This window comes from Artibeus jamaicensis, unplaced genomic scaffold (genome assembly GCF_021234435.1).
Source record: "Artibeus jamaicensis isolate MK-2021 breed Jamaican fruit bat unplaced genomic scaffold, CSHL_Jam_final contig_410, whole genome shotgun sequence".
NCBI classification, from domain to species: domain Eukaryota; kingdom Metazoa; phylum Chordata; class Mammalia; order Chiroptera; family Phyllostomidae; genus Artibeus; species Artibeus jamaicensis.
This window is the reverse complement of record NW_026521820.1, coordinates 636,917-660,950: the sequence shown is the minus strand read 5'-3', so window position 1 is coordinate 660,950 and position 24,034 is coordinate 636,917. Positions and strand designations below refer to the sequence as shown.

The following is a 24,034-nucleotide window of genomic DNA, read 5'->3' as shown; positions in this document are numbered from 1 at the left end:
ACACTTTCCCAAATTTGCTTGTACTGGGATTTTGCTTTGTTACTAAGGCAAAGCTTGATTCAGTCAGAGCGAAGGGGTTGAAAAGTCTTTTACATTACTTAAGTACATCAAAGACAAACCAGTTTTGGGAAGTAACCTAACTCCTGTGAACCAGTATGTGCTCTAAAGAGCTGTAGCATCAGCAACACCTGGGAATCTGTAAGGAATGCAGAGCCTCAGGCCCCACCCCAGAGCTCCTGGGTCAGAATCTGCATCTGACCAAAACTCTGGTGACCTGAGTGCACTGGGTTTGAGACATGTCCATCTAGAAGGCTCAGAAGTAAAATAATAGAATCTCCTTTCTTTAAGTCAAATTGAAATCACCTGTGTGAACCTATAGGCCATTACAACTTTCTAAGTTCCACTTTCCATACTTTAAAAAAAATGGGTTTGGTTTACACTTTTCATTATGAAACATTATGATTCTACCTATTCATGCTGTGGGAGTTGCTGCCTTCATGAGGGAACTGGAAAACATATCTCGACTGAAACAAATATCAGCTCATATAGTCCCTTCTTTTCTTCTGAGTGGGATCCATTCATGTGGGAATTTGGGAGTACACAGACATAGGGTAAAATGGACTACTTTCCTAGAGTGGCAATTTTGTTAGCAACTATTATTTTTAGGTTTAACAATAATGACTATGTCATGGAGTAAAATGCAGTATTTGCATAAAATTTAAAGCTAAAACACAAGGCTTCAAATAAGTTTCACTCTTCACTGCAGTGAACAAGGATTGAGCTCTCAGACTTCCCAAGGGTGCAAATGGAACATAATGTACGTGAGAGAGTGAAAATTTCATATTTGCCCTTTGGGTTTGTTTATTGCTTTTCTTTAAGAAAAATCTGTTCATGGTGGTCACCCACAGAGACTTCATAAAAATTTTGTCCAAAACAAAAATTTACTCTAAAAGATGTCTACACCACCTTGGAAAACATGAAGAGACAAATTTTATATACAGAAAAAAACAAAAATCATCTGTCTGTCATACCTCTGTCAAAAATTCTGATATAAGATGGCTGAATCTTAATCTCTTCTTTAACTTACCGTGTTGGAGATGGGAATTAACAAAGCACTGAGCACATGGCTGAGCTTTCCATCACATAAGGGATGAAGAAAGAGCAGACATGAGTAGATGCTCAATGGACACTGGGAGGGTGGATTGTAACGTCTAGTGCACAATGATACATGATTTCTGCAGCAACAGAAGCTGCCACGTTTCAAAGCATGCATGTGGCAGGCAGACAGAAGTAGCAAAGGTGGTGCGCATGTGCCTTGGAAATGTGTTGGCATACACAGTCAGAGGAGTAGATCTTATCTTGGGCCTTCATTGATTATTAACGAAAACATCAAAGCTAAAAGAGCTCTCGTCCATGGTTTTACAGACCTGATTTAAAAAATAAAATAGCCTCTCTCCAGAGACCAAACTTTACTCAGCTTTGATCAACCAGAAAGGCATACTGTTTGAAGCAATATGCCCAGGTAAATGGGCTTTTACTTGACTAGGGCTGTAATACATGATAATGATGTCCTACATGGGTCAGTGATTTGTGGAGTCTGTATTAGCTTGTCTTGTATATTACCTGTTTGATCCTAGCACTGTCCCTGAGAGAAATGTAGGGGCAGATAGCAACACTTACCTTCAACTACAGATGAAACATTTGGGCCCAGAGAGTTGACATGATTTGTGTAAAGTACCTAGGCTAATTAGTACCTAGGCTCAGCTCTTATGTGTCTGACTCCTAGAACCTGTTCTTTAAGGAACATCCTGTGTCTTCATGGACATGTGATGTATGAATGGTCGCAGAAAGGAAGAGAAAGAAACTGAGTCAGATCAGCAAACCTCACCTTAGAGCCTCTGGGCAACCCCTCTTACTGTTGACCAGTCCTTAACAATGTATTGGGGTAGTCTTCAAATTATCATTTATAAATTGTTTTTAAATAAAAATACTGCAAAACTGGCAGGGACGGCACTGAATAGCTTACTCTAACCAGACAGCTCAATGTGCTAGTAAATGATAGTCAAACGTCCTTTAGCCACTCCATCTGTGGGACACCAGGTAGGTAACTAGACCTTTGTAAACCTCAATTTTCTGAACAGAAAGAAGGTATTGGACTAACACCTTCTAATAATGGCTTCTAATATTCAATAACTCTATGGTATGTCCACATCTAGACATTCCCCAGGTAGGGAATAGTAAATTGCACATAAACAAAATATATATCTTATACATTTTCCTTCACTCTTCTACCCAAGGTCACACTACCTGTGCCACCCTAATCCTGCCCCATCTGACAAAACACAAGTAGACCTGAACCACCGATCCTGCTGGCCGTACCACCTGAGCCAGACCATCTCCTAGTCTCAGTCTCATATTTAAGTGTAAATGGACCCAAATATATTTCCAGAACCTGAGAGAGACATCAATAAGTGAAAAGAACTCTATCTGAATATAATGTATGAACTTTATAATGACAAAAGGTTTACTATTAAGCTGATAAGTTCTCTGCATTAATTCATATCAGGACACTCCAGCTAAATGAAGGATTATATTTACACAAAGAATTATTTTGCATCGAAAACTGGACACATAAGGTTAAATATAAGAGTAAATCTATGTACAGTAGTTTACATCTGTTGAAATATAAATATGGTTTAACTCTGATTTCTTTAAGCATTTCCACTTCAACAGGGAGCTCTTTCTCCCAATTGCTATTTATCATCACAAAACATAGAAGTCATCTTACCTTAGAAGAGTCTGAACTTTTCATGTATGGCTCAGCGCCATGTGTGATGCTCCCCTGAAGGACTTTTTCAATTCTAGCCACAAGAAATATATCTGGATGAGGACATGTGACTGAAAATATTCCCTAGGGAACAAATGATTTTCTTCAATAGAAAGAAGAAAACAAATAGAAACAATAGAAAGTAGAACATGCATTCAGTAAGTAAAGCCACATTAAACAAATCCCATGAATATTAAAGGTTCTAAAGCAGCAAAGAGCGGTGAAACTGTTTAGCTATTAAGCACACAATGTTGTCCTGACCAGTGTGGCTCAGTTAGTTGGGCATCATCCAGCAAAGCAAAAAGTTGCCTACTTGATTTCTAGTTAAGGCACATGCCTGGGTTATGGGTTTGGTCCCAGATAGGGATGTGTATGTGAGACAACAGACTGATGTTTCTCCCTCTCTCTTTTTCCCTCCCTTCCCCTTACTCTAAAAATAAATAAATACAATCTTAAAAAAAATTAAAAAACGTACCCAGTGCCAAACTGGTTAACTGCTCAGTAGTTTATCATCTACTCAAATAAGGTATTTGATAGGTAAGGCAACTAGCAGAAAGTTTAGGGGAAAAAATGAGAAATCCAAATCCACTTCTTCTCTCAGGTTGCTTTTACTGTCTAATTAGGTTAGCTGTCAATATAATCAATATCTCACCTCCATTATACATGACAAAGCTTCTATGTACATACATAGCATGTGTAAGATACGTCTCAGTAGTATGACTATACTGGGCTCAGGCCCCCCACCTGCTTCGGATATTGCATGGCTCCTTCGTGAAGGATGTCCTGAAGGGCAGGTGAGCTCTGCCCGCTGCCATTCAACAGAGCTGGGGACATGGTGGCCAGCATCTGCCTCACTGAGAAATGGTTCAGGTCCACGTGGAAATCAGCGGAAATCTTTCGGTTGCACTTTATGTCAAACAGGGATAGAGTAACAAAGAAAGGCTCTACCTAAACAAAACAAAACAAAACAAAACAATCCGTACCATAGCTATGGCTCAGACTCATGGAGAGAATAAGAATGCTGCTATCATGGAAGAAACTACTGGACTTATTTATGGTTGTTGCTATAAATTACTGTTAAAGAGAAATGAACTTGATCCCTATCCTTTGTCACAAACATCCTGTCCCTACAGGCTAAACAACCCCCCGCCCCCACATCCTGATCTGAACATTGTACCTCATTGATACCAGGATTAGAATTTCATGTCCAGACTGCATTGCAATAGGCACATGTGAAATCTCTATTTTTTAAAAAGCCTTTTTAAAAAATTACATTTGTAGTAGGTCCTTCTTCATTTTCAGCAACGCAGCACTGCAAATTGAAAGATAAATCATTGCACTTGACGAGAATTCTTTTTCCAAACTTCTCTTCAAATGGCTTCACTTCTGGCTCAGCTGATGTGAAGTCAGGCTTCTTTAAAAAAAAAAAAAGTAAACATATAAGTTCATTATGCTCACATTTAAAAACATCCCATTATCAATGTACAGTATCCTAAGGAAACTGCCATATAGAAAAGCTATATAATACTCATTACTCACAATAGTGTTAACATTTTATAAATTTATATAGTTTATAAAAATGGTCAAAAATGATGGTATATCTACTTAATGTATCATCATACAGATCTTAAAAATTATGCTTATGAGTAACTCAGTGTCTATGAACAGATGAATGAATAAGCTAAATATGATACATACATACAATAGAATATTATTCAGCCACAATAAAATAAAATTCTGACACATGCTATAACATGGATGGACTTTAAAAGCATTATGGAATGTGGAATAAGCCTAACCCAGGAGACAAATATGAGATTTCACATATATGAGGTTCCTAAAATAGGCAAATTCACAAAGATGAGCAATAAAATATACTTCAAAATAAAAAATAAAGTATAATACAGGTTTCTAGGGTTGACAGGAAAGAAGAATGGGGAAGTTATTGTCTATTGGATAAAGAGTTTCTGTTTGGGATAATGAAAAATTCTAGAAATGAACAGGGGTGATAGTTGCACAGCACTGTAAATGTTCTTAACCATTAAACTGCACACTTATAAGAATTAAAATGGTAAATTTCATGTTACACATACTTTATCACAACTAAAACATTGTCAAAAAGCAAAAAGTATATATGGCTATGCATTCTGTGAAGAAACATAAAAAACCTTAAGTGGGGTGAAGAAGTCAGAATTGCTAGTCCGAAAATAGCACTGTCTACTGGGCATCTGCAGTGATGCTTGTATTTTCTGAATATTATTTTATGGGTAAATTATATGTTCTCTGTCTCCTGACTATGTCTCTGGATAAATCTGTCTCACTTTTCAACAATCTACTGAAAATTAAATATTCACAATGGTAGTTCTATGGTGATAAGATTATAGGTTGTTCTCTGTCTCCTGACTATGTCTCTGGATAAATCTGTCTCACTTTTCAATAATCTATTGAAAATTAAATATTCACAATGGTAGTTCTATGGTGATAAGATCATAGGTTGTTTTTATTTTTCCTATTCCCCTTGAATTTCCCATCTTGTTGCTATATTATTTGTAAATCCAAAAGAAACAAAGAAACAAATAACCTGTCAAAGGTTTTCTTTCCCAAACTTAATTTTAAATTTTAAACATTAAGATAGTTCCTACCTGGGCATCTGGGTCCAAGTAAAAAAGTTTCACTCTGCTTTCACTTTTCAGTTTGATTTCTGCTTCTCGGGTACTCTAATAACAAAATAAACAAAAAATACAAATTATATTAAAATATGACCCTTTTCTTACAGGCATGTCTAAGTATGTTTGAAAGCTGCCCCATCCTGAAAAGCCAGGTTGCTAAATGATTGTCCTCAGCTTGGGGAGTCAGCTTCATGTTGATGAATAAGGACAGACTGTCAAGTATGGCACACAGAGACATTGCTTGGGGAGGAAAGAGAGGTTAGTGATACCTGATCCCTGGCTCATGATACTGATAATCAACTGAAGAGTCAATACCAATACAAAGAAAGTAAATGAGAATAGTTATTACTATCAACAAAGGCTTCATAATTTAATGGAATAGGGACCAGGCTTTGAAAGAAACGGTAGAATTTAGATAGCAAAAAGGAAGAAAACAAACGTTTTAGTTGAATGAATAAGATGCACAGCATGGATAGATAGATACTGAGTATGAAAATGAGCTCAGACAGTAGAAAATTTAGGGTCCACTTAAGACTGAGGGTACAAGTCACAGAAGAGAAAGGAATATGTTTTCAATGTGAGGATAGAGAAAACCATGTCAGACACTGAAGGAGAGCCATTGATGTCTGGGGCACAGAGGGGCACTGCCAACTCATTAAATAAATATTTACTGAGCACCTATTGTGTGCCAGGCACTAGGGACACAAGCATGAGTGAAATGAAGTTCCTGCCCCCAAGGAACACTGGTTAGGAAGACAATATAAATAGGCAATAACAATGGCAAAAGAAAACTTAAGATACTGTGAGTGCTAACCTGGACCAGGAGGGGCAGTCAGGAAAAAGCTTCAAGAGGGAAGATCCACCTTGAAGTACCAGAAAATTTGGCCAAAAAAGGAGAGAAGACAATCTAGGAGGAGGTACTGCAGACACAAAGGTGAAAGTCACATCTGAGAAATTACTAAATCATTTGCTATGACTGAATGTGTGTGCATAGTGGAAAAAGTAAAGGAAAATGAGTTTGGGATGTATGTGAAGGACTAGAACTTCATTCAAAATGCACCCCCCCCCCCAAATCCTGCAGTATTTTAAGCAAAGGAATAAAATAACAAGTTCTGCATTTTAGAAGCATCGCTTGGATAGGGCTGAAGAAACAGATTGGAAGAAAGACTAGGAGGCCATTGTTTCTCCTGGGTTATCAAAACTGCCTCTCCATTTCATAGCAAGGCCCATAATACACTCCACATTCCTAGCTTGAGTAGCCTGCTGACTGGTCAATCCATTAACTGAGATAGATAATTCAGGAGAAGAGTAAGTCTATGCAGTAGGTGATACATTGGAGTCTGGAGATGCCTGTGGGATTTCCATCTAGAAACGTCCAGTACACAGCTAGGGAAACAGAACTTTAGCACAAGGTAGGGATGAAGGCTGGAATCACAGACTTGGAGAAGAGAAGCCATTGAAGGAAAGAAATATATGGTGGCAAGATGGGGAATGGAGAAGTGGGATGTGGGAACAGAAAGAAGCAGCTTCTAAGACAGGGGTATCAAACTCATTTTTATCAGGGGACCACATCAGCCTCACAATTACCTTCAAAGGGTCGAAAGAATTTTAGGACTGTATAAATAACTACTCCTTAACTGTTAACGAGCTGAAATTACATTTGGCCCTTAGAAGTCAACCACAAGGCTGATGTGGCCCCCGGTAAAAATGAGTTTGATACCCCTGTTCTAAGATATTCACAAGACAGAAGTCATCTCCAACTACATTATTTCTCACCCCGGTGCCCCTAATCTATATGCTGTTCTTGTTACTCTCGCTCTCAGTGGTTAAGTTTATAGAGTCAGAATAGAATGTCTTACATGCTTTCTGCAAAGACCACAAGTCACATCTATCACATCTCAGCATATGATGGGCCAGCAACAGCCACAGTCAGAGGGTATTTTGTCCTCTCTACTGGTGGCTGACCTAGATCTAATATTACACTTCTAATTATGGCTAATGAGAAATTGAGCATTGTCTTAATTTTCTCAGGCATGCAACTATTATAACAGGTTCTTAGCAATGGCCCAAATTCTATCATAACTATTTTACCAACTGTCTACAGGTCTAGCAAAATGAAATGACCACCAGGATACTAACAAACTGGATTCTATTTGTAGTTCAGTCATTGACTAGTGGTGTGAATTTGATCAAACCACTCTGCCTCCCTGGACTCCATTTTCATTTCTGAGTAAAAATAGTGAACAAGATGATGGCTCAAGTCTCTCACCACATCAAATTTTATCTTGATACTATCTACAAGAGCTTTCAGGTTCTGGAGGTTAAGGAAGATTCCTTCAAATCACTTGTCTATGCTTACAAAGGACCATATGCCCATGGCTGAGGCAAGCTCCTATCATCCTTCCTATTTTTTCACATCAAAATAGCCAGAACAGTCCTGGCCAGTGTGGCTGAGTTGGATGGAGCATTACCCTATAACTGAAGAGACTGTGGGTTCAATTCCCAGTCAGGGCACACCCCTGCGTGGCAGTCCAATCGCCCATCCAGGTACAAACAAATCCCAGTCTGGGAATGTATGGGAGGCAACTAATCGATGTTTTCCCATATCACTGTTTCTCTCTTTCTTTCTCCCTTCCTCCTTCTCTAAAAGCAATGAAAAAAATCCTTGGGTGACAATAAAAAACAAATAAAAAAGAGCCAGGACATATATGCACAGAATGTATTTTATTGAAATCAAAGAATTTGTTTTACTTTGTACAGGGCCATAATGTTTCTTAACAAAACACCAGTATGAAGTGCTGTGAGCTACTACCAACAGTAATGCATTCTACTCATGAATTTCTATTCAGTTCCTCAACAAAGGTGAATATTATGGTCTCAGACATTGAAGCAGAGCGATCAGTTCTTAATGTAGAGGCAATTCCTTGTGCCTTTCTGAAAAATGCTTGTTGTGTCAAGCTGACTGTGCTAGGAGATGAAAAATGAATAAGCAAGAATGACTGCTACAAGCTCCCTACGACAGAAGACAAACAGGGATGCAGACACATAAAAAGAAAAAAAATCAACAACTAACCAAAACGGACTCATCCTGATGTTGCTGCTAGTACTCACTAATATCCAAGAGATATTGTCTTCCCTGGACAAATGATTTAAGGGGAAAGAAGGGACAACTTTAGGCTAAAAATAACTGAAACACTTACAATACACCTTCCATACACTGACAGCTCTGCTATGAGGTAGATAAAAAGCAAGCTCAGCTTCTTAATGTTCCTCCCATCTTTCCAAAAAGCCTAGGCTGCATTAAACAGAGAGTATGCCCAATAAATAGTGTTTGAAGAAATAATGAAGTAAATCTAGAGGGTAAGAAAATGAGGCTCAGGACAAGCTCCCAGAGTCAGGCAATAATAAACACCTGAAAGCATCATGATGATAAAGATGAATATTGATAACAGCCAATATCTCTACTATGCTAGGTATCATCCTAAATGCACATTTACATTTTGTATGAACTTAGGAGGCAAATACTATTATTATCCTTATTGAGAAGAGAAGACACTGAGGCATGAGTGGTAAACACTTTGCCTAGGAACTCACAACATTAAACAGGAGCCTGGCTTCTAAGGCTGTCTGTCTGTCTTTAGAGAAGAGATTCTTACTAGACAATGAACAGGCCAATGAGAGAGGAAGATTAACTCAAATGGCAAATAAATACATAAAAGTATGAAAAGTATTACTGCTAAGCAGTGAAATATAAATTAAAGCAGTGAAATACCATTTTTTACTTCTCTGGTGAGGATGCAGAAAAATGGGAATGTGAACTGTTATAACCTATTGGGAGAGTAACCTGTCACTATTTGAAATATTAAAAAAAAATAACTTCTGACTCAGAAATCCCACTTTGAGGAATTTCTCTTATTGAAATAAAAGCACGTGTTCAAGTTTATAAATATCTTACTATCTTTATTATGTACTGTTTGTAGAGGCTAAAAACTGAAAGTAACCTAAATGCTCATAACTAGGGAAATGGTGAAATAAAGTCTGTAATATCCATATCTGGAATACTATATAGCTATGAAAATGAGTAAACTAATCCAGGGTCAGCTACGAAATATTTTAACTAATAGAACAAGTTGCAGAGGTTGAAGATGGTGGTTGAGCAGGTGGAAGCCGTGTCCATTTGATCTTGCCCCCAACTCAGATTTTTCGCCGATCTTCCAACAATTAACCCTAACAATAAATGGAATCTTAGCTGACAGGAAGTTTTGAAGCCAAGGAATACAGAAGACACTTTATACTGTCCAGTAAGGAGATGTTATAAATTGAAAGGGAAATACTCTATGCATAGTGCCTGGCAACAGCAGAAAGACCAGAGAGAAATCATAGCTTTGGAGCTCCCTCCTGTCTCAGAGCAGGGGGCCTTAGTCCTGCACAGGGATCCCGGCCCTAACTAGGAGTGACTTAGGAAGGTATATGGAGTATAGGGGACCCAGGACACACATATATACACACACTGTCAGGCTGCAGCCAGGTGTATTCATGAGACATTTTGTTTTTTGAGGAGGGGATCTGTGCAGAGAACTAGACAGTAACACAGCACTGTGGTATGGGTAGCATATAGAGTCTTTTTAAAAAGGAGCTGAAAAGTGGCTGGGAAAAGATCATGCATACAGCTGCTCTTCCAGCAAAGAGATTAGACTGAAAGCATAGTTTGTTCCCACTAAATACAGCTGGTCAGGGAGTTCAGAGAATTGCACAACAAGGGGTTTGCTGGGCCCAACCCAGCTCAGCTAGCATTCCAGGGGCTGCAGAGAACAGAGTTCTGGATTGTGTCTCCTGCAAAGACAGTGGCCTGGGAGTTAGATAAGCAAGAGCTAAGCACCAGATATCCTACACAGCCAGGCAAAACCCATCCACCTCCACAGAGTAAAAAACTCTAGGAAGGCAAAGGCATGGCCATCCCCTTCCTGCAAAGTAGTCCAGCCAGGCTTAAGAGCCCCCTGCTAGGCACATATCTGCAGGGAAAAGAAAGGGAGACACCAGGAGGGTCCCTTCAGAAATGTTCTCAGCCTCAACAAGACACATTGGTTCCTTAGGCTCTATTCCACCAAAACCAGCTGTGCAGAAATGGCACAGCAAGGTGAATTCAGGGGCCTGCCCAGCCTTGGCTCTTATACAGAGCTGCCATCAACACCAGGCAGGAAAGAGCTGATTCCTTTACACAAATTGGCCCCTCACATGCAACTGACAGCTAACTCATCAGAAACTATACATTATTGAAGATAACCTGGGACAGACCAAGATGTGTGGTGCAGGGGCAGAAGAAAAATACCCACCCTGTTCCCTGAAGTCTGAACATGTTTCCAAGGGGAGATTCAGGGCCCCCAGACTCTCAATTGCACTAGAAGCCCTCTCAGAAACAGATGGGTCAGTGGTAAGGCTAAGACTAATGGCAAGACTGCAGAAAAATGCAGGCGGAGGTAATAACTGCAGTGGTTTTGTATGTTGGATGACCAACTCCCAGGCTTTGTGCTGATGAAAAGCCAGCAAGGCAAAGCAGCAAGGAACATCCCAGACACAGCCAATCCTGAAAGAGACAGTCACAGACTATTGAATGTTTACAGCCTTGAACAGGCTGCCTAGAGCTAGACCAGGTGTCTGATGCTACCAGAGCAGGATACCCAAGAAAAGGTCTGAGGCCAAGGACTGATCTCTGCTGAGATGAATTCCACCTTGTTCTTTTTCATTGTTTGCATGTTTTTTCTTTCACATAGCTTTTTTAACATTCTTTTCTTTTTCTTCAATTTTGTTCCTATTAGTTCACTATGCATTTTTTTATTTCAAATCTCATATTCTTCCCTTTTCTTACTCCATTTTTCTTTCTGCCTTCCCTTATGTTCTTATTTTTACTCTAAAATCTTTCCCTTTCTTCACCTCATTTCAGTTTATTCTTATTCTTTACCTTCCTATCTTCTCAAAATCATTTTTCTTTCCTTTAGTCATTTCATATTATTTTTTACTTTTCTTATAATATTCTTATTCACCTTCCACTTTACTAATCTCTGCTCATTTGTCAGTGATATTGCTGTTGTTGCAAGGAGGGGTATTTTTGCTGGTGTGCGTTTTGTTTTCTGTGTAGTTTAGTTCTGTCAGCAACTGGTACAACAGCATAGGAGTTCAAGGAGACAGCAACACTGAGTCCAGCAGGACTTCTACCATAGAAGGCCACCTGGGTAGGAGGTCCAAGAGGACAGGAGTCAAAGCAAATCAAGCTAATGTGTAGAAGTAAAGAAAAAAGAGTCACCTAAAACAGAGAGGCAAAGAAACAAAACCCAACTGAAAGTAAAGGCGGAATCCCCAGAAAGAGTGCTAAATGAAATTGAGGCTAGCAATTAATCAGACATAGAGTTCAAGAAAATGGTTCTAAGGATGCTACAGGAACTCAGTGAGAACTATGAGGAACTTAGTGGAACTACAACAGCATGAAAAAGGACATAAAAAGCATGCACAAGAACCAGCTGGAAATGAAGAATACAATTTCTGAAATGAAGAATACACTAAAAGGAATTAAAAGCAGGCTAGATGAAGCAGAGGATTGAATCAGCAAGTTAGAAGACGAAGTAGAAAAAAGCACCAAGTCAGAGCAATAAAATGGAAAAAAAAACCCTGACAAAAAAAGAATGAGGATAGTTTAAGGGATTTTTGGGACAATAAAATGTAGCAATACTCACACCATTAAAATACCAGAAAGAGAAAAAAAGTAACAAGAGATACAAAAACTTGTTTGAAAAATTAATGACAGAAAAGTTCCCTAACTTGTGAGGGAAAAAGTCACACAAGTTTAGGAAGCAAAGAGGGTCTTCCTAATCAAGATGAACCCAAAGAGGTCCACTCCAAGACACATCACAATAAAATTTAAAGATGAGAGAATCTTAAAAGCAACACAGGAGAAACAGCTAGTAACATCGAAGGGAGCTCCAGTAAAGCTATCAGCTTATATCCCAACAGAAACACTACAAGCCAAAGGGATGGCAAGAAATAATCCAAGTAATGAAAAGCAAGGGACTGCAACCAAAACTACTCTAGACAGTGATGCTCTCACTCAAAATGGAAGGAGAAATAAAGACTTTCTAGACCAAAAAAAAGGCTAAAAGAATACAGCTCCACTAAACCAGGATTACAAGAGATGCTAAAGGGACTGCTTGAAGAAGAAGAAAGAAGACAAAACAGAAACAGAGCGAGAGAGAAAGAGGAATGCAGGTATAAAGGTAAAAAAATGGCAATGAACAAACACCTATCAATAATAACCATTAAATGTAAATGGATTAAATGCCCCAATCAAAAGGCATAGGGTAGCTGAACTGATATGAAAAAAGGACCTGTATATATGCTGTCTACAAGAGACCCACCAAAGATTCACACAGAGTGAAAGTGAAGGGATGGAAAAAATATTCCAAGCAAATGGACATGGAAAAAGAGCTGGGGTAGCAATTCTTACATTAGACAAAACAGACTTCAAACCAAAGGCAATAACAAGACACAAAAAAGATCACTACAAAATACTTAAAGGAGTAGTCCAGCAAGAAGATGTAATTCTTGTAAACATACATGCACACAACAGAGGAGCACCTTAATATATAAGAAAAATCCAGGAGGGCTTTAAGCAACCAACAGCGATACAGGGGATTTTGTTGTAGAGGATTTTAACACCACATTGTCAACAATGGACAGCTCTTCCAAACAAAGAATCAAGAACACAGTAGCACTGAATGAGACTGTAGATCAAATGAACCCAATTTATATTTATAGAATATCTCACCCCAAAGAAGCAAAATATATATACTTCTCAAACACACAGGGATCATTTTCAAAGACGAACCACATGGTAGGACACAAAACAACCCTTAACAAAATAAAGAAAACTGAAATCAACAACCATTATGGAAAACAGTATGGAATTTTCTCAGAAAAATAAAAATCAACCTGCCTTTTGACCCAGCAATTCCACTGCTAGGATTATAGCCTAAGAACCCCAAAACATCGATTTCAAAGAACCTATGCACCACAATGTTCATAGCAGCACAATTTACAATAGCCAAGAGTTGGAAGCAACCTAGGTGCCCGTCAGTAAATGAATGGATCAAAAAATTGTGGTACATATACACAATGGAATTCTATGCAGCAGAGAGAAAGAAGGAGCTACTACCCTTTGCAACAACATGGATGGAACTGGAAAGCATTGTGCTGAGTGAAATAGGCCAGGTGTTGAAAGACAAATACCATATGATCTCACCTTTAACAGGAAGCTAAACAGCAAAACAAACAAGCAAGCAGAATAAAAACCAAGACACTGAAATAGAGAACAAGGGGACAGTGACTAGAGGGGAGGGGGAAGGGAATTAAAGGGGGGAAAAGGGGAGGGATTTGGAGGAACAAGTACGAAGGACACTGGGATGAGGACTGGGGGGGAGGAAATGGGAGGAAGGTGGGGAGCATGGGGCGGGGAGGGCTGGGATGGGAGAAATAGACAACAACTGTACTTGTAAAATAAATAAAATTAAAAAAATAAATTAAAAAAAAAAGAAGAAAACTGAAATCATATCAAGCATCCTCTTAAATCACAGTGTCTTGAAACTCGATATCAACTTCAAGGAGAAAACCCCCAAACATTTAAATACATAGAGGCTAAATAAGATGTCATTAAATAATAAATAAGTTAACAAAGAGATCAAGGAAAAATTAAATTAAAAAGTACACAGAAAAAAATGAAAATGAACACACAACAACCCCAAACCTATGGGATACAGCAAAGGCAGTACTGGGAGGGAAGTTCATAGCAATAAAGAACTACCTAAAGAAGACAGAACAATCTGAACCAAAAAACCTAACCTACATACAAAAGAAATAGCCCACGGGTGTCAAACTTATTGTCCCCAGGGGCCACATCAGCCTCGCACTTGCCTTCAAAAGGCAGAACGTTATTTTAGGACAGTATAAATATAACTACCCCTTAACTAGGGGCAAGGAGCTTGGTGCTGCCACCAGGTAGAAATAAGGTGCCGGGGAAGATAAAACAACGTGGAGGGCTGGATTTGGCCCACAGGCCTTGTGTTTGCCACCTGTAAACTAGAGGAACAACAACAAACAAAGTCCAGAATGAGTAGAAGAGAGGAAATTATCAAAATCAGAGCAGAATTAAATGACATAGAGACGAAAAAACAACTCAAAAAAAATCAATGAATCTCAGAACTGGTTCTTAGAAAAGATAAACAAAATTGATAAACCTTTAATGAGACTCATGGAGAAAAAAAGAGAGGACCTAAATAAATAAAATCAGAAATGAAAGAGAAGAAGTAACAATGGATGAAACAAAGATAAAAAGGATTGTAAACAATTATTATGAGAAACTATGTGCCAACAAATTGCACAAACAGGGGGAAATGCATAAATTTCTAGAAACATACAATTTTCCAGAAATGAAGAAGCAGAAAACCTGAATAAACCTATAACAACCAGTGAAATGGAAGCTATAATCAAAAAACTCCCAACGAATAAAAGCCCTGGACCAAATGGCTTCACAGGCAAATTTTAATAAACATTCAAAGAAGAACCAACACCTATCCTTCTTAAACTATTATAAAAAATTCAAGAAGAGCGAAGACTCCCAAACTCTTTTTACAAGGCCAGTATGATCCTAATTCCAAAAGCAGGTTAAGCCACAGCAAAGAAAGAAAATTACAGGCCAATATCTCTGATCAACATAGATGCTAAAATCCATAACAAAATATTGGCAAACTGGATCAAGTAATACATTAAAAAGATCATACGCCACGATCAAGTGGGATTTATTCCAGGGATGCAAGGATGGTATAATATTCAGAAATCAATAAACGTAATACATCACATAAACAAAAGGAAAGACAAAAAATTATTATATCAATAGATGCTAAAAAGCATTTGATAAAATCCAGCACCCATTCATGATTAAAAACAGTCAGTGAAGTGGGACTACAGGGAGCATTCCTCAACATAATAAAAGCCATATACAGGAAACCTACCACCAACATTATACTCAATGGGGAAAAACTAAAAGCATTTCCCATAAGATTAGGAACAAGAGAAGGGTGTCCACTTTCACCACTCATTTAACATAGTACTGAAATTTCTAGCTGCAGCAAACAGACAAGAAGAAGAAATGAAAGTCATCTAAATTGGGAAGAAGTCAAATTGCCATTATTTGCAGATGACATACAGTGTACAAAGACAACCCTATAGACTCTACCAAAAAACTACTCCACCTAATAAAAGTTAATTCAGCAAAGTATCAGGATACAAACTCAATATTGAGAAATTGAAGGCACTTCTGTCCACCAACAATGAACTATCAGAAAGAGAAACTAAGAAAAAAATGCCATATACCATAGGAACAACAAAAAATTAAGTACCTAGAAATAAATTTAACCAAGAAAGTAAAAAACCTGTACTTGGAAAACTGTAGATCACTAAAAAAAGAAATTGAGGAAGATACAAATGAATGGAAGCATATACTGTCTTGATGGACTAAAAGAATTAGGACCATTAAAATGTCCATACTACCCAAAGCAACCTATAGAATCAATGCTATTCCTATTCAAATATCAATGGCATATTTCACAGATACAGAATACTAAAAAATACTTTTTTTTTTAAGATTTTATTTATTTATTCATCTTTAGAGGGGGAAGGGAAGGAGAGAGGGAGAGAAACGTCAATGTATGGTTGCCTTTTGTGCATTCCCTGCTGGGAACTGGCCTGCAGGGAACCTTCCTGCAACCCAGGCATGTGCCCTGACTGGGAATCGAACCGCAATCCTCTGGTTTGCTGGTCCGCACTCAATCCACTGAGCTACACCAGCCAGGCCCTAAAAAATACTTATATGGAACCAAAAAAGACCCTCGATAGCCTCAGCAATCTTAAGGAAGAAGAACAAAGTTGGAGGGATCACAATACCTGATATCGAACTATACTACAAGGCCACTGTCACCAAAACAGTCTGGTACTAATATAAGAATAAAAACATAGTCTGCTTTGGGGAGTAGGAGGAGATGACAGTCTCCACAGAACTCCAGTGACAAAATCATGGAGGAGTTGGTTGAAGGCACTTATGCTTTCAACTGCAGCAGGGTACAAGTGAACTAGGCCAGGGAACCTGTCCACTGCCAGTCTGAGAGATAGGAGAAGATGGCAGCGGAGTAGCACAAAGAATTCCGCTTACGGTGAAAGACCAGACGGTGAGGAGACAGCTACAGGTCAAAAAGGTCCAAGGGACCAGCACAGAGGCTGCAGGCCACGTCTGCCACATTTGCCAGGCCGGGTGCCAGGGGCCTGGGCCAGGTCTGCTGCGAACTCTTTGGGAACTGAGAACTGGCAGCAAAGTCCATGGGAGAAAGCAGGATCATCAGCTCTCTCCCAACCTGGCTGGGCGCAATATGAAAAATACTGGGAGAGACCTGTTTGCTTGAAGTGTCAGAGAGAGGAATGGATACAAGGAAGCAAACAAGGGGGCCTTGTTCAGCAGTGGAGTCTGTGGTCGCTGGCTTGGAAAAATTGAGAGTCGCCCTTGCTTTACCTGTAGCACTGGGAAAGATTCGCACCCAAGCCTGTGGAACCAAGGAAGCCTAGCCAAGAGCACAAGCCCACACCCCAGCCCACAAAGGTGACTCCCAGGAAAAGACTGCTCTCAGTTGGGTGCTGGGGAGAGGCGCTGGTCCGGATCTTGCAAGAGCGCTCCTGAGACAGGCTGAGTACACTGAAGGAAACAAAGCCACAGCAATCACCCCTTAGATTGCTGCAGCCAGTGAGACCAGAAAACCCAGTTTGGCCAAATGGAAACCAACAAGAAGTTTTTTGATGGTTGTTTGATTTTTCAATAATCTTTTATTTTTTATTATTGTTTTATCTTTCAATACCTTTACCCTCTCTCTTCTTCTTTCTTGTTTTATTGCTTCTTCCTTTCCTTCGAAACTTAGCGCTTTTTTCTCCCTTCTTCTGCCCCCGCCCCCCCACATACAAGTGAGACAAAAAACTTGGAACTGCAAAATATAAGAGTTGGAACCACAGAGGCGGCATCCCAACAGTAGAGACAAAGGGATAAATTTCACTTTGCTATAACAGAAAAACTAAAGTTACTGCATATTTTTATTTTTTCATTATTCTTACATCTTATATTTTAATACTATCTTTGTATTCCTCCTCTGTCTATATAGTCTTCTTTGCCTTGGCTAGATATATTGTATCACTTGACAGGTTTCCCCTGTCCCCTCATCATACTGTATTGCTAATTTACTGTTCTTTAGTTCCCTTGTTCCATTAGCACACTATTGACGGTCCAATACTCCCTAATCTTGGTATCTCATAGATTGTCATACGATTGTTGCTCTAATATTATTGTAAATAACAGCTGTTACATACTATTGTAAATACTACATAACACCCCCCACTAGATCTTAGCCCACTTCATTGTTGCCTAAATTATAATACTATAGTGGTTAACTCTATTCTTTCTCACACTACACCTATTTACCATCCTTTATTCTCACCTTACCTCAGAATCTGACCTCCCTCAAGCTCACTGCTTTTTAGATCCAACACACAACCCTTCCCTCCCCAACAAGAGCCTCATCTTTCCATCCTTTCTAAAAAGTGGCTAATTGGGTTGAAGATTACATTTATCACTATACATAACCTAAAGATCTCCTATCTCTTCTCTACCAGCTGCTACTGTAAATGTCATAGAATACTCTCCTGCTGTCATAAACCATTTTGCCTTCCCCTCCAACTGATCACAAAAAAAAAAAAAAAAAAAGAATAGGTGGAGGTGGTAAACACCAGGATACCCACTGGAAGAGGAAACCCAACAACAAAGGAACCACTAACAGATAACAACAGAAAAAGGTGAAGGAGGGAGTACAAACCACACAAACCTCAACCCAAGACTGATCTGGAAATACAAATAAACAGTGGAGAAACTACCCAAGGCAAACGAGTGAACAAGAGCAAAAGAAAATCCTCAAAACCCCATACAAGCAGAAGAACTAGCTTCAATGCAACCCACCCTCACCACCACAACAAATTAAAACAGGTAGTGGACAGAGAGACCATCAGTTTACCAGCTGGTGGGAAGGACGCACAAAAGAAAAGACCCCAAAACAACCAAAACCTAAAGACAAACTCAGAGCCAACATAAAGGACAGCCCCAGACCACTGAGCTGGGGAGATCAAGGAGACTACACCACTGAATCTCACAGATATTATACCACAGAAGTTCACACCATAAACCTAAGAAGCCAGAACAAATCAATTTAAGAAGCTGAAGCTAACAAGAAGAGTCTCAGAAACAATGGGAAGACAAAGAACAATCCTCAAATGAAAGGAAAGGAGGAACCCTCAGAAAGAATGTTAGATGAAATAGAGGCAAGTCAACTATCAGATACTGAATTCAAAGCACTGGTTATCAGGAAGTTCAAAGACCTCACAATGAGCTACCAGAAACTACAAGGGAATTACGATGAACTCTACAACTGATATCAACATAAAAAAGGAAACAAACTATCAACAAGGGCCAGGAGAAAATAAAGAATAAAATTTCTGCACTGAAGAACACAGTGGAAGGAATCAAAAGCAGGATCTATGAGGCAGCAGATCGGATCAGTGAGATGAAGGACAAAGTACAAAATAACTCCCAGAAATAGCAAGAAAAAGGAAAGAGGCACAGAAAGAATGAAGAGGAATTAAGAAAAATGCAAGAAAATATGAAACGTAATAATATCCGAATAATAGGGATACCAGAAGGAGAAGAGCAAGGGATAGAAAAGTCTATTTGAAAAAGTAATGATGAAAAAATTCCCTAATTTCATGAGAGAAAATGTCCCATAAACCCAGAAAACAGAGAGTCCCAATCAAGAGGAACCCAAAGAGGCCCACTTCAAGACACATCATCATTAAAATGGCAAAATTCCAAGGCAAAGAGAGAATCTTAAAGGCGACATGGGAGAAAAAAAAAGTAATATACAAGGGAGCCCCAAGAAGGTTAGCTGCTGATTTCTCAATGGAAACACTTCAAGCAAGAAGAGAATGGCAAGAAATAACCCAAGTAATGAGAACCAGAGGCCTGCAACCAAGACTATTTTACCCAGCAAGGCTCTCAATCAAGATAGAAGGCCAAATAACGAGCTTCCAAGACAAAAGAAGTCTAACAGAATACACCACCACAAAACCACCTCTGTAAGAAATACTAAAAGGACTGCTTTAAGGAAAGGAAGGAAAAGAGAGAGACAGGGAAGAACACAGGTATAAAAATGACAATGAATAAATACCTATTAATAATAACCTTAAACATAAATGTATTAAATGCTCTAATAAAACACATAGAATAGCTGAATGGATAACAAAGCATGACCCACACATATGCTGCCTACAAGAGACCCACCTCATGACAAAAGACCTACACAGACTAAAAGTGAAGGGCTGGAATCAAATTTTCCAAGCAAAAAGGTAGAAAAAAAAGCCCCGAGGTAGCAATACTCATATCAGAAAAAAACAGTCTTCAAAAAAAAAAAAAGGCCATAAAATGCCCCAGAAGGTCACTTCATAATACTCAAGGGAAGAATCCACCAAGACATAAACATTAATAAATATATATACACCCAACATAGGAGCAACCAAATATATAAAGAAAATCTTAGAGAACTCCAAAAAAGATATTAACAGCAACACAATTATAGTTGGGGATTTTAACATCCCACTGTCAAAAATGCACAGATCTTCCAAACAAAGTATCAGAAAAGATATTGTGACATCGAACAACACCCTAGATGAAATAGACTTAACTAATATATATAGAGCCCTTCATCCCAAAGAAGGTAAATATGCATTCTTTCCAAATATGCATGGAACATTTTCAAAGATAGATCACATGATAGGAAACAAAACAAGCCTCAACAAATTTAAGAAAATTGAAACCATCCCAAGTATTTTCTCCGATCACAAGGGACTGAAACTGGAAATGAACCCCAAGAGAAAACACCCAAAACACTCAAAATCATGGAGATTGCATACCATGCTATTAAACAACGAATGGGTCAAGAATGAAATTAGGGAAGAAATCAAAAAGTTTCTGGAAAGAAATGAAAATGAACTCATGACAACCCAAAATTTATGGGACACAGCAAAGGTAGTCCTGAGAGGAAAGTTAATAGCAATACAGGACTACTTAAAAAGGATAGAAACATTTCAAACAAACAACCTAACCCTACGCCCACATGAACTTGAGAAACAACAACAAAGACAGCCCAGAGGAAGTAGAAGGAAGGAAATAACTAAGATTAGAGCAGAATTAAATGACACAAAGACTAAAAGCACAATTCTAAGGATCAACAAATCCAGGAGCTGGGTTTTTTTTAAAAGATAAACAAAATCAACACGCCTTTAAGCAGGCTCATCAAGAAAAGAAGAGAGAGAACCCAAATAAACACAATCAGAAATGAGAGAGGAGAGATTACAATCGACACCACAGAAATACAAAGGATTACAAGAAATTACTATGGAGATGTATATGCCATGAAATTTAAAAACTTAAGTAGAATGGACAAATTTCTAGAAAACAGTAATCTTCCAAAACTCAATGAAGAAGCAGCAGAAAGCCTGAATGGACCAATAACAGCAGATGAAATTGAAGCAGTAATCAAAAATCTCCCTACACACAAGAGCTCTGGACCAGATGGTTTCACAGGAGAGTTCTACAAAGCATTTAAGGAAGAGCTAATCCCTATTCTTCACAGATTGTTCCAAAAAATCCAAAATGATGGAAGACTCCTAAACTCTTTTTCTGAAGCCAGAATCATCCTAATCCCAAAACCAGATAAAGATACAACAAAGAAAGAAAACTTTAGGCAAATAATACTGATGAACATAGACGCTAAAATCCTCAACAAAATACTGACAAACTGCATTCAACAATACATTAAAAATATTATACACACTGACCAAGTTGGATTCATCCCAGGGATACAAGGATGGTTCCATATTTGAAAATCAGTAAAGGTAATACATCACATAAACAAAAGCAAAGACAAAAATCACATGGTCATATCAATAGATGCGGAAAAAGCTTTTGAAAGGTACAACACCCATTCATGATAAAAACACTCAGCAAAGTGGAAATAGAGGGAGCATGCCTGAATATAATAAAGGCCATATATGAGAGACCTACAGCCAACATCATACTCAATGGGCAAAAACTAAAATCCTTTCCACTAAGATCATGAACAAGACCAGGTTATCCACTTTCACCACTTCTATTCAATATAGTATTGGAAGTTTTAGCCACAGCCATCAGGCAAGAAAAGGAAATAAAAGGCATCCAAGTCAGAAAAGAGGAAACAAAACTGTCATTGTTTGCAAATGACATGATAGTGTACATGGAAAATCCTATAGACTCTACCCAAAAACTGCTCAACCTAATAAATGAATTGGCAAAACAGCAGGATATAAAGTCAATATCCAGAAATCAAAGGCATTTTTGTATACAAACAATGAATCAGCAGAAGCTGAAATCAAGAAAAGAATCCCATTCGATATAGCAAAAACAAAAATATAATATCTGGGAATAAACCTAACCAAGAAGGTAAAAGACCTATATACAGAAAACTACACAACACTGAAGAATGAAATCAAGGAAGATACAAACAAATGGAAACAGATACCATGTTCATGGATTGGAAGAATTAACATCATCAAAATGTCCATACTACCCAAAGCAATTTACAGATTCAATGCAATACCTATTAAAGTACCAATGGCATATTTCACAGACATAGAACAAACACTTCAAAAATTTATATGGAACCATAAATGACCCTGAATAGCAGCTGCAATTCTGAGAAAGAAGAACAAAGTAGGAGGAATTACAATACCTGATACCAAACTGTATTACAAGGCCAATGTAACCAAAACAGCCTGGTACTGGCATAAAAGCAGGCACATAGACCAATGGAACAGAACAGAGAGCCCAGAAATAAACCCAAACCTCTACAGTCAATTAATATTTAACAAAGTGGGCAGAAACATAAAATGGACTAAAAATAGCTTCTTCAACAAATTGTATTGGGAGAACTGGATAACTACGTGCAAAAAAATGAAACTTGAGCACCAACTTACACCATACACCAAAATAAATTCAAGGTGGATAAAAGACTTAAATATAAGCCATGACACCATTAAAGTCCTAGAGGAGAACAGTGGCAGGAAAATCTCAGATATTTCACATAGCAACATTTTTACTGATATGCCCCCTAGAGCAAGGGACATAAAAAAAAGAATAAACAAATGGGATGTCATCAAAGTTAAAAGCTTTTACACAGCTAAAGAAAACAGCATTAAAATAAAAAGGAATCCAACTGTATGGAAAAACATAATTGCCAATGATACCTCAGACAAGGGTTTAATCCCCAAAATATACAAAGAACTTACACGACTCCACTCTAAGAAGATAAGCAACCCAATTAAAAAGTGGGCAAAGGACTTGAACAGACATTTTTCCAAGGAGGACATACAGAAGGTCCAGAGACACATGAAAAGAGGCTCAATATTGCTAGCTATCAGAGAGATCAAATTAAAACCACAATGAGATACCACTTTACACTGGTCAGAATGGCCCTCATAAACAAAGCAACAAACAAGAAGTGTTGGAGAGGTTGTAGAGAAGAGGGGACCCTAATGCATTGTTGGTGGGATTGCAGACTGGTACAACCACTGTGGAAAACAGTACGGAATTTTTTCAGAAAACTAAAAATGAACCTGCCTTTTCGCCCAGGAATTCCACTGCTAGGATTATATCCTAAGAACCCTGAAACACCAATCCAAAAGAACCTATGCACAGCAAGGTTCATAGCAGCACAATTTACAATAGCCAAGTACTGGAAGCAAGCTAAGTGCCCATCTGTAAATGAATGGATCCGAAAACTATGGTACATTTACACAATGAAATTCTATGCAGCAGAAAGAAAGAAGGAGCTCCTACCCTTTGCAACAGCATGGATGAAACTGGAAAGCATTATGCTGAGTGAAATAAGCCCGGTGTTCAAAGATAAATACCATATGACCTCACCTTTAACAGGAAGCTAAACAACAAAACAAGCAAGGAAGCAAAATTTAATAAAAGACACTGAAATAGAGAACAGGCAGACAGGGACCAGAGGGGAGAGGGGAGGGAATTTCAGGGGAAAAAGGGGAAGGATTTACAGGAACTACTATAAAGGACACATGGACAACAACTAAGTTGTTGAGAGGTGGAAATGAGAGGAAGGTGGGGAGTGCTGGGGGAGGTAAGCTGGGATGGCAGTAAAAGACAAAAAACTGAACTTGAACAACAATTAAATAAAAAATAATTAATTAAAATAAGTAAATAAGTAAGAATAGACACATAGAGGAATGGAACAGAATAAAGGGCCCAGAAATAAACCCATGTCTCTATGGTCAATTAATACTTAACAAAGGGAGCATG

General features: G+C 38.5%; 1 protein-coding gene across 12 annotated transcripts in view; it reads right to left on the bottom strand.

The window, feature by feature from the left end:
* Window positions 1–24,034, bottom strand: part of DOCK9 (dedicator of cytokinesis 9) — a 377,316-nt gene that overhangs the window by 145,912 nt on the left and 207,370 nt on the right. For all 12 annotated transcript variants that reach the window (XM_053665376.1, XM_037151681.2, XM_037151687.2 and 9 more), the window contains exons 10-13: window positions 5,470–5,544; window positions 4,101–4,241; window positions 3,572–3,775; window positions 2,789–2,911 (exon numbers count right to left, since the gene is read on the bottom strand). In XM_053665376.1, the coding sequence (XP_053521351.1) occupies window positions 2,789–2,911; window positions 3,572–3,775; window positions 4,101–4,241; window positions 5,470–5,544 (543 nt within the window). The remainder of the gene's footprint in view (window positions 1–2,788; window positions 2,912–3,571; window positions 3,776–4,100; window positions 4,242–5,469; window positions 5,545–24,034) is intronic.